Here is a 12,500-nt window from a genome sequence, read left to right on the forward strand (position 1 = left end):
TTTGTCAAATATTTTTAACTTAGTCTTAGTCTTAGGACGAAATGTCCTTTTTAGTCTTTGTCATATTTAGTCATTCAAATATCATTTTTGTTAGTCAAGTTTTAGTTGACTAAAAGTATCTTAGTCTTAGTCAGTTTTAGTCAACACATTTTAGTCTTTTTTTTATAACAAATTATTTCTGATTACCATTTGAGTCAAATAGTGTTTCACACATCTCAATTTTCCAACAATATTGTGTGTCCACAGGGCTACTCGTCTGTTATAATTACTCATTCTGATTTTTTGTCAGTCAGTATGTTTACATGCACAGGTAAGTCGAGCTACAGTTATAGCTCGGCTGGGATTTGACCATAGACAGTAAAAGATTTGCCTGGACCACTGTCATATTCGTAGACCAGTGTTTCTCAAAGTGTGGTCCGGGGATCACTGGTGGTCCGCAAGCTATCCCAAGTAGTCCGCGAGCAGACGTGGTAAAATATAATATAGATGAGTGGTTTGCAATATTGAACCAACTTGTATGTAAAAACAGTTCTGCAACACTGTCTATGTAAGATATGCCAGTTTAAATCATACAGTATGAATCCACACAATAAGCAAAGTGCAAAGACAATAAGCAAGGTGGTTCAGTGAGTAGGCCTATTGTGTAGACTAATTATAGGCTACTGTTGAAGTAGGTCTAATCTTTTTTTTTTTTTAGCTAGGGTTAGTTAAGTGGCCCTGAAACTGAAAAAGTTTGAGTAACACTGTCGTAGACCAAAGTATTAATGTTTTACTCCGCCTCGCTAGATGGCGATATGCGCCCAAACACAACACATTCCCCAAACAGACTCTCCATCTTAGCCATAGCTAACTTGCTAGCGAACTTTACATATTAGCTTACTTGCTAGCAAACTTTGCATCATCAGTCTAACTAGTTAAATAGTTGACATTACATGATGAACATTTTCGTATGGACATTCTGGGGGATGTTAATTTGTATAAGAGAAGCTTCAACTTCTGGGTATGTAGCATTGTGGCATAAAGCTTAGGTAGTTAGCTTGCTAACTCTGGCAGAAATCTCCAGTGTTCTTGTTCCATGTAGTTTCGTGTTGCAGCCACAGGGTTGCAGCAACAGCACGTAGACTAGCCTACAGGAAAGCTGTTGCGTATGAACTCATTCGGAATATTTTGAAAACATAACAGCTAGATATTCTGTCTTCTTATTTTGTAGACGAAAATGAAGAGAGATTTTATCTTAGTTTTTATTTCATGCAAAACATTTTAGTCTCGTCTTTTTTCGTCAACAATAATGCATCTTAAGATAGTCTTAGTCAGTGTTTCAGGACATTACTGCCGTCTCGTCATCGTCTCGTCTTAGTCATGAAAAAAAAGGTTGTTGACGAACATATTTCCTCTCGTCTCGTCTGACGAAATTAACACACACACACACAATCACACACAGACACACTGTCTATAGCCATATAGGATACTGTATATGGGTTTGAGGTAACACACACACTCATACTATTCACAGACATACACACAACACACACACACACGCATACTTCCTATAGCCGTACTGGATATATTTGAGTTAGACGAGAAGTACCACACACCCGCAAGCACACACATACACTCAAAATCTCACTCTTAGTCATCTTAGTCTCAGTCTCAATTGGATTTGTATGCATTCATCATCATCATCTATGTGTTTGTGTGTGTCTGTGTGTGTGTTTCACAGGACTTGTTCTTCAACAGCTTTGAGCAGCTCTGTATTAATTATGCCAATGAGACTCTTCAATCGTACTTCACACGCATAATTTTCAAGCAGGAGCAGGTAATACACACACGCGCACACCCACCAACATTACCCACGCAGCTAACAGTACAGTCACACCAGCATTACCCATGTAGCTAACCGCAACGTTGTAACATGTAGCTTGTAGTAGTTACCCATGTAGCTAACCGCAACATTGTAGCATGTAGCTAACAGTAACGTTGTAGCAGTTACCCATGTAGCTAACAGTAACGTTGCAGCATGTAGCTAACAGTACAGTTGTAGCATGTAGCTAACAGTAACGTTGCAGCAGTTACCCATGTAGCTAACAGCAACGTTGCAGCATGTAGCTAACAGTACAGTTGTAGCAGTTACCTATGTAGCTAACAATAAAGTTGTAGCAGTTACCCATGTAGCTTACAGTAACGTTGTAGCAGTTACCCATGTAACTAACAGTACAGTTGTAGCATGTAGCTAACAGTACAGTTGTAGCCGTTACCCATGTAGCTAACAGTAACGTTGTAGCAGCTACCCATGTAGCTAACAGAACAGTTGTAGCAGTTACTCATGTAGCTAACAGCAACATTGTAGCATGTAGCTAACAGTAACGTTGTAGCAGTTATCCATGTAGCTAACAGTACAGTTGTAGCAGTTACCCATGTAGCTAACAGTAACGTTGTAGCCGTTACCCATGTAGCTAACAGTAACGTTGTAGCAGCTACCCATGTAGCTAACAGTACAGTTGTAGCAGTTACTCATGTAGCTAACAGCAACATTGTAGCATGTAGCTAACAGTAACGTTGTAGCAGTTATCCATGTAGCTAACAGTACAGTTGTAGCAGCTCCCCATGTAGCTAACAGTAACGTTGTAGCAGTTACCCATGTAGCCAACAGTAAAGTTATAGCAGTTACATGTAGCTAACAGTAAAGTTGCAGCAGTTACATATGTAGTTAACAGTAAAGTTTTGTAGCAGCTCTCCATGTAGCTAACAGTAAAGTTTTGTAGCAGCTCCCCATGTAGTTAACAGTAAATTGTAGCAGCTCCCCATGTAGCTATCAGTAAAGTGGTAGCAGTTACCCGTGCAGCGGTAGCCATGTAGAAGATAACAGATGTTAACTTGAGGTTCAGAAGCTACAACATGTTGTTGTACTACTTTAATCAGTAGCGGTGGGAAATTAATCTCCATTTTTCTCTGTCAATCCCCTCCTCCCTCTCTCCCTCCATCCCTCTTCCCTCTCTCTCCCTTCCTGCCTCTCTATCCCTCTTCCCTCTATCCCTTTCAGGAAGAATATTTTCGGGAGCAGATTATTTGGGAGGAAGTAAGTTTCACGGACAATCAGAACTGCATCGACCTAATCACTGCAAAACCTCATGGGATACTACGCATCCTGGACGACCAGAACGGTTTCCCTCAGGTACACACACACACACACACACACACACACACAAACACACCCAATACATTTACACACAAACATTTGAACTCACATAACACACAGAAACGTGCACAACAGAGACATTATGCAATACGCAAACTAAGATCACTGTATGTTGCCCCCCATCTCCTTCTGCTACTCTACAAAAGCATCATCCAACCCCTTCTACTCTACTGCTCCCACTGTTTCTTCACCATACTAAATGTCACCAGCAAGAACAAACTCATTAAAATCTCACACTTAGCATCCAAGATAATACAGCTTCCCACCCCCTGCCTCACTGATGCAAATGACACAGCCACCACACGCCTTGCACGCACCATAGTAAGCAGCCCTGACCATCCCCTGAACCGGTTCTTCACCCTACTCCCATCTGGATCAGATACAGAGCCCTGGACTGGAAAAAAGCGCACTATAAGAAAAGTTGTATACCCTCAGCAATCACTGCACTAAACAAACTCCTGTGACCATCATCCATCCCCCCCTATTCTTTTGTGCTTTATGTGTCTGCACTGTCCACCTTCTTGCTTGTATGGTGTTGAGGAGGGAGGGAACTGGGGGGGGGAGTTATGGTGTGTGGTATGGTGTGTATTATGTTATGTGTGAGGCTGTGTATATCCTGCATGGAATGCAATTATGTGTGTGAAAAAGAATATCCTTATAGGATAATAAAGACTCTAAACTATACTATAAGCTTTTTCGTGTTGATAATTATTTGTGTGTTGTTTCCAAGGCAACTGACCACACCTTCCTTCAGAAGTGCCACTATCACCATGGAAACAACCCTCTGTATTCAAGGCCAAAAATGCCCCAACCAGAGTTCACCATCAAACACTACGCAGGACGGGTCACTTATCAGGTGTGTACACACACACACACACACACACACACACACACACACACATTTCTAGACTGTTGACCCCACAGGGAAAGGGCTAGACCAGGGGTGGGCAAACTTTTTGGCTCAAGGGCCACATTGGGTTTTGAAAATTGCCCGGCGGGCCGCACAACAACCCCCCCCCCCCCCCCCCCCCCCACGACACACAAAATAAAATACATTTTTTATAGCCTATAATTTAGTATGAAAAGTATTTGTTTTAAAATGTGAATTGCTTAAAAATAATTCTAATTTTATGCTGATATGATGTATAAATTGTGCACTGTCGTTTTAAGGCAGTCGCTTTAATTCACGTTTATTTCTCAATGATCTTCTGCCTGCTCCGCTATGGCTAGTGCTGTACCTACGGCTGGGCCCTCTCACAGTTTTTAAATGGTCAGTAGTGGGAAATACTGTTGCCTTCATGATTTCCTTTTAAAAGTTTCTTATAAGAAGGACATATCACTTATCAACAATGACAAGCCAGAAACTGCGGCTCTCTCTCCCTCTTGTGAGTGCAGACGCGTTCCCAATTAAATGGATTGCATAATGTTCACGTTAGATCTGCTGCAAAGGAGATAACTAAGAGTTAACTTAGTTTAACATGATGTTTTGACATTGACATTGTAAACGTTCTCTAAGGAGAGTGAAAAACAGTTTGCAGTAAAGCTAACCAACTATCGCAGGAAAAAAAATAGCGAGCAGCCTGATAACCAAATGAAATGCTCGGCGGGCCGGATGAAAGTGCTTGGCGGGCCGGATCCGGATCCAGTTTTCCCACCCCTGGGCTAGACTGTTGACCCCATGCACACAGGGAAAGGGCTAGACCAGACATGCCGGATCCGGCCCGCGAATGAATTATCTACGTCCCCCGGGATGATATTTGATTAGTATTAGAAGCGGCCCGCAGGCCACAGCCGCCGGCTGCTGTTTTGCACGCACCAATACTCCATTTCCCACAATGCAACGGTAGCCCACGAACTCACTGCAGCGCCGCAAGTGGGCCTCGACTTCATCATTATTCATCAGTATTCAGTCAGGGCAAATGTCAACTTTCAGCTACCCCACTCCCCAGTGTTGTGCCTGAGCGCGTTCATTGAACGAAAGTTCATGAACTCGTTCATATTTTGAGCGAACGTGAACTGAACGCACTGTATTACTACTGCCTGATGAACGTTACTGTGAACTCGTTCATTCTGGTGTCTGTGAACGGCACGCTCTTTCAGTTTAACTTCGTTGAATAGGGTGCTAGATTTCTACAGAGCCTTCCACGCGAAAACCCGGCTAAAACACACCGTAAAAAGGCCTTACAATGGCAGCATGCAGGTCACCATTTGTCAAACTATGGGCCGCAGTCCGCAATGTGGACAATGGTCTGCAGAGTGAAATTATTCCCGGGCCATCCTCAGATAATTTGCTGCGCAATTGATCAAGGAGCCGCGGACAGAAAAAGAAAACAAACATTTGTGCAATTAGTAGGAAATACTTGTTAATTTGGTATCATCAAACATAGAGGCATAGAATTAAGACGTGGTATGAGCGTTTATTTAATGCATGCGTGTGCACTTTGGTAGCAAAGCTAAGCTTCAACCTATTGGAAGACTATTTAATTAACAACATTTAATAGAACAACGTGGATTTATGCAACTTCCATTAAAAAACAGAGCACAGACTATATAAAACACTGTTTGGCATTAAGTATCAAAGTCATGTGAGAGATGTGAGAAAGATGTGCATGTTTTCACAAACTTTTGTGAACAATCTTAGCACTTTAAACATTGACTGTTTTGAAGTGCATATATAGCAATATAGTATAAAAATAATAACTAGACTGCATTTCCCGCGGGAACTGCGAAAGTGGGCTTGCCCTGGTCCGGTCACCAACGTGAGCAGACAGTGACATACGCTATGCTGAACCTGGCTTGATCCAAGCATTCTAACAGTGCCTTTCAGTGTTGGAGCAGTGGCAATACCTCAAAAGCTCTAGGAGAGGGCTATTCAACTATTGGCTTGCGGGGTGAATGCGGTTAGTTGAATTTTACCTTTGGGCCTGCCTTCGAATTTAGCTTCTATGACTGAGATCAAATCAATAAAATAAAATGACAGCAGTGATTGGCTGCAAAAATAAATAATGTCACGCGTCTTGCGCCTCTCAAACTGTAAAAATACTACACTTACCTTATAGCTCGTGTATAGTGTATTGCTACAGAATTTAAATAATCAATGTGAAAATAATAAGACTAGTGGTGAAGGTAGTTAAATGAATTGCCAATACACCCAAAGTATAATGAAATATAATAATCAAATATTTATTTAATAATAATTAGCCACGTAATAAAAGTGACAACCCAATAGCTGAGAAATGTCAGCGAGCGAACAATTCACTCAAGGGGAACCGAACGTTAACGTTCAGACAGTAAGGCTAAATGCACTGTTAGCTTAAGCTAAACAGTTCCCAGTGTGAAAGACAGACAACAATACAATATACATATCATTCAATCACAACAATATACAAATCACAAAATAGTATCATATATCATATGATGCAATAACCCAACCCAAGCGCTGGCCGTTGGAGCTCGTTGGTGCACTGAAGCAAAGTCAGCTCTATGAGCTGAAGGCAGGGTAGCGACCGCTACAATGCTCATCCGACTCGCCGGTCGCTCGTGGCGAAGACCGAGTGTGTGTGTGTGTCAGTGTAAGTGTACTCACGAACGAACAGTTTCACTCCACTAAGCCAAACCGACGACCGTTGTCCAGGCCTTGAGCTAGCCAACGTAGCAGCGACACCAGCAGTAGCAGGGCGGTTGGTCCTCCGGTGGTTTCAGCACCGGCGGAGAAGCAGTCGTCCTCGGGGAGGTGTAGCTCCGGTGGGCCCAGCACCGGAGGTAACAGTCGTCCTTCAGAGGGTCGGGTAGCTCCGGTGGGTCCAGCACCGGAGGTATAAACGAGTTCGTCTCTGAAGGAAAACTGCAACAAGAGCTAGAGTAGCTAGTAGCTAACGACCTGTAGCACTAGCAAAACAGTAAGCTCAAGTTGAACAACAACCCGATGAGAGACACGAAGTCAGTCCACTCCATACCGATCACAATGAACGTGACCCACTCGCACATTTCACCGTTCGTGGGCCGGGGTACATAAAAGCACCGCTAAGTCGCCACCGAACAGCACTGACAGGCGGAGCAGGAGAAACAGTGACCTCTCTTTACTCAGGGCAGACTGGAACTCCTGAGCCTTCTCCTCTCTGACGAGATGGAACCTTCACATTACCCGCGATTTCGCGGGTATAAACAAATAACAAATAATCATTGGCGGAGTATACATTTCAAATAAAAGCAAAACAGACAAAGACATTTGATTGGTTCACACACAGAATGTAGTAAATCACAGTAGTAAGTAAGTTACAAAGCATTCTGGTACATGGAGTAAATACAGTACAGGTTATTAAATTGTCAGCTTTTACAGGTGCTTACATTTATACCAGAGGTGGGACCAAGTTACTGTTTGGCAAGTCACAAGTAAGTCCCAAGTCTTAGCAGTGAAGTCCAAGTCAAGTCCCAAGTAAATACAGAGAAGGGCAAGTCGAGTCCAAGTCCAGCAAGTCTCATCAAAGCCAAGTCGAGTCCAAGTCCAAGTCCCAATCTCTTTCAAGTCCTGAACAAGTCATCAGGTACTCTTCACTTAATAATGCCATTATTAGACTATCGATCATAATTTTAGCACTTCCATCTAATCCACAGTATTGTTTTTATAAATACAGATTAAAATATGTTCAATGTTTCTGTCTTGTAATCTTTTACGACATATGACATACGACATACCTGTGTAATATACACATGTGCATATCTGAGTAATCTGTACAAAACGGATAGCTACATGACACTCAGCACAGCTGCAAATATATATATATATATATATATATATATATATATATATATATATATATATATATATATTGTTTTTCAAAATTGCGGAGCCCACTGTAAGGATGAGTAATAATTTGACTGATAGCAGTTCACTGCGCTAGGATTTGCCTGCAAACTATTTATTAGGCTGTCTGCCAGTGGCGACTCATAAGGGAAGCCAAGGTCAACACTTTTATATTATTTAAAAGATAATAATGACAGTAATTTTGTTTTTAAAGTATTCATTTCTTAAGAAATACTACACATTTGATGCTATTTATCTCATTTGTAAATTGTGCACTGTCACTTTAAGCCCATTGTGTGTCACTGTCCACACGTTCTCATAATGATCTTATTTTACCAGCTCCATTCAATTATAGCCTATGGCTAGTCCTCAAACTCAAACATTTGTGCCACATGTATAGCACAATATTAACAATGATAAGTTGGCACAAATAGCGTTCATTCCTATTTGCAATTAAAAGTGAATTATGAGCCTGGTAGCCAGTAGCCACCTAGCTACAGTAGCTGAGTGGAATGCGTTTCAATCGGCATATCATGTGCTTCATGTAAATAAATTATAGAATACTTCAAGACTCACCAGTTCCATTACACAAAGGCAAAGACAACTCTTCATATTCTTGTCCACTTTCCAAATCACAGTGAGTGCAGCTAGTATGTCATAGTGACCTGGATCTCATAGTTTATAACAGTAGGCTATAGTGAGAACCGGATAAATTCGCAATCTCCTCTAATCTCATATTTGTTGACTTCACGATTTCCTTTTATACGTGTCTATTTAAAACAAGAAATCAATCATCATTAACAATGACAAGCCAGCTGGAACCTACTAGTTTTCTCTCCCTCTCGTGCGTGCTTTCTCTCCCTCTCGTGCGTGCGTTCTCAAATAAATGCAGTAGGCTAGCATAAGTTCAAGTTGGATCTTAATGGAGAGGACTCGAAAAGTATCATCTTTATGTAACATACTGTTGGTGCATTTTGACATGAAACGTTCTCTAACAAAAGTGCAAATCAGTTTGCATTAAAGCTACTAGTGATTGGCTAAATGTTGGTCCTTCCTCTGTCTCTTGGTGCCCTACACACAGTGCGTAACGCGTGTGGGGGTAGCGGCAGTACTGTACTGTGCTCTGGCCGCTTGTCTCCGCTATTTTTCTTTTTTTTTTAGTCGCTGTGGGAAAGCGTCTCTGGGGTGACTGGTCCACGATCAGGAAATTTAGTTTTTGATTCGAGACATGTCAAGTCATCACAAGTCAAAGAGGCAAAGTCCGAGTCAAGTCTCGAGTGAATAGTATTCAAGTCCAAGTCGAGTCGCAAGTCATGCCGAATTTTATCAAGTCAAGTCTGAAGTCATTAAAATCATGACTCGAGTCTGACTCGAGTCCAAGTCATGTGACTCGAGTCCACATGTCTGATTTATACTATTCATCCTGCACATAGACTTATTCTTACTACTCTTATAATGTTGTTTCTGTACTACAATGACACTGTTTCCACACTGCACATAGCTGTATATTATGTACATATCTGTTATATATTTGTCATATTGAATATCCATATTTATTCTGTTTTATTATATTCTGTTAATACACTGCATATATCTATATTATTATTTCTACTATTATAATGTTACTGCTACATCTACATACATTATTCTACTTATTGTATGCGATAACTGCTAATACACTGCACATATTTATATTTAATTCATATTACTCTAAACCACCTTCTGTAAATCAACTGTATACTACTGTCTACATTGCACTATATTTCTTGACCTGTCTCTGTATATTTCATCACCTTTCTATACTTTGCATCACATTGCATGCATACTGTAGCTACATGAATCACAGCTAAGATCCTTGGTTGCTATGAAGGCCAGTCGTTCTAAATGGATGGTTGCTATGGCCAAAGGCCAGTTATCTCTGCCGTTGTCAAGCGGGCATATCCTAACTTTATCCTATTTTAAACATCTCTATTTTACTTAGCCTACTTCCATACAGTGACTCCCATTAAGAAGTGGCCACTTCATTCGCGCTTACCGTGATTCACGCAGCAACATTATTAAATTAATCTGTCACCATATGCCTATGCCAACGTTTGCAAAGAGGAGAATCTTTTAATTTGATTCACAATGAAACGTTACATTTAATGTACATGTAAACAATGAGTAGGCTAGTTTTTGTTGTTGTAGATGGTGTTACTGCATTCCCTTAGTTATGCCTACAATGCAAAATTGTTCCCTCGTGATTGTTAGACGCATTTCAAAACATCGCGACGTGAAATGCCACCACAAAACATTGTTTGTGAATCGGTCTTATTAGGAGTCCTCGCTTAAGCTGTCACGGACTCAGGCGCTACTTTTAGGGCTAAAATGCTTCCTGAATTACTCTTCGTAAAAAAAAATAGGAGTCCTAAAGTTACGAGTGACGAAGTTACGAGTACAAGCATCTCATATCAAATGACCATGGCATTACGCTAAGCAACATAAATCCCATAACGTTACAGCAACATCTCCTCCCTATGACCTAGCTAGCTAGCTTCTAGCCACACAAGAAATGAATGATGTTAAATCTCCGCTTAGCATTCTAATAACAGAAGGGGCACATTTATGTGGACCACTACAACATGACTCATTATGTCTGTAACTCTATAAAACACTTACTTTCATAAAGGAAGCACACCATCCAGCACATACACATGGAAACCGATATTTTAGGTACTTGGCCACAAACTCAAAACGTGTCTCTCTGAAGCTCTGTTCTAGAATCTTTGCTCTGAACACTGCGTTGCTAGGCAACATCAAATAAACGAAATGAGGGTCTTTTCAAGGTATTAAAGTGTACGTGTGAGTACGAATGGATGTGTGTGGTTTGCAATTAGAATAGACAAGAAATAACATTTCCAATAATTTCCCATGATAAATTACACAATATTTGCACCTTCCTTACTTGTGAAGCTCACACCATATTTCAAGTACACTAGTGAAATGTAATACAACGTTGCCACCTAGCGTTCAGATGTAGGCTATTTAACATTAACGTGACATTGCTTGCTTATTCTTTCGTCAACTCCATGCTTTTAGGAAAACAATCTTTTTATCATAGTTCCCTCTTCAATGAGCGATTACCAGCTCGTTTTTGTAACAGAGATAGCTGTTTATTGTCCCTAGGTTTACAGAAACACCTATTCATATTAATACGTATAGCCTATGCAGTGCTGCCGACCACTGTTCATTATGGCCCAGAATGCCTTGCATGTCTTTACAACAAAACAACACAGTAAAACCTAAATGCCCGTAAACATATGCATTTGCATACTTGTAACATTTTTAATAATACTCTCCCATCATGATATTTAACAATAATGAAAAATTTTATTTGAATACCGTCAATGTGAAAATAACTGTACTACGTCAGCAATAAATAGCTAATGTTCTCCTTACCATTTCAATTCGTAAGTCCATACTATCCCATGGCAGAGCAAGGATTTCATGATTGGGCAAGGTTGCCTGGAGAGATTGTGCATACTTGGAAGGCATTGTGATAGATGTACCAGAACAACTGCAAATGTGGAAGGTGATAGTTACCAAATACGTGTGGGTGGTTTGCCAAATGCTGGAAAATTTTGGAATGTTTTTTTTTTTTTTTTAGCTTATGCACCCTCACATTGGAGTCCTGAGTTCAAACACAAAATTTGGTAACGATATGTGACAGTGTTCCTGAGATATGGACGACTTCCTGTTTCGGAGCTTCGCCGCCGATTTCGTTTGGCTGTGACGGGCAAACGCTTTCGAAAATCAAAAATCCTTCTGGTAACTTTTGTGAGGCTTGGTCCAAGGATAATGTACGTCAAGTTTCGTGGCGTTCGGACCAAATTTGTGACCTGTGAAAATTTAGTTTCGCTTTCTGTTCAATCCAATATGGCGGAAGAACGACACGCCCACCTGACGTTATCTTCGCGACCAACTTACACCGGTACTGACCGGACGTTTTAAAGTTGGAACGGTGTCTCTGTCTCAAAGGGCCTAGGCGCTAGGGCTGACAAAAAATTAGGGAGACGGGAAAAATAATAATAAAACTTAAGAAGAACAATAAGTGTGCTTCACTGGTCTTCCCAAAAAAACATCTAAAGAAATTGGCACTCATACAAAACTCTGCGTCTAGACTTTTAACTAAGACTAAGAAGAGAGAACACATCACCCCTGTGTTGGCTGAACTGCACTGGCTCCCTATTTCCTATTGAATTGATTTTAAGGTTATGTTAATTACTTACAAAGCTCTGAATGGCATAGCACCTTCATATATCTCTGAGCTTTTAATATCTTAATAAAACAAAGTGGAGAAGCTGCTTTTATCCATTATGCCCCCAAACTATGGAACACCCTGCCTCTGTACATCAAGCAGGCGAGTTCAGTAAATATTTTTAAAAAAGATCTGAAAACATACCTGTACAGGAAAGCTTTTAGTTAACTCATCTTATCCTGTAGACTACTTTTTCAGATTAT

At 40.7% G+C, this 12,500-nt stretch overlaps 1 protein-coding gene across 1 annotated transcript in view; it reads left to right on the plus strand.

Annotated features, from left to right (window-relative positions):
- Window positions 1-12,500, plus strand: part of myo15ab (myosin XVAb) — a 143,526-nt gene that overhangs the window by 42,290 nt on the left and 88,736 nt on the right. The window contains exons 17-19 of the mRNA XM_042103536.1: window positions 1,721-1,816; window positions 3,041-3,172; window positions 3,927-4,052. Of these exons, the coding sequence (XP_041959470.1) occupies window positions 1,721-1,816; window positions 3,041-3,172; window positions 3,927-4,052 (354 nt within the window). The remainder of the gene's footprint in view (window positions 1-1,720; window positions 1,817-3,040; window positions 3,173-3,926; window positions 4,053-12,500) is intronic.

This window comes from Alosa sapidissima, chromosome 9, assembly GCF_018492685.1.
Source record: "Alosa sapidissima isolate fAloSap1 chromosome 9, fAloSap1.pri, whole genome shotgun sequence".
Lineage (NCBI taxonomy): Eukaryota > Metazoa > Chordata > Actinopteri > Clupeiformes > Clupeidae > Alosa > Alosa sapidissima.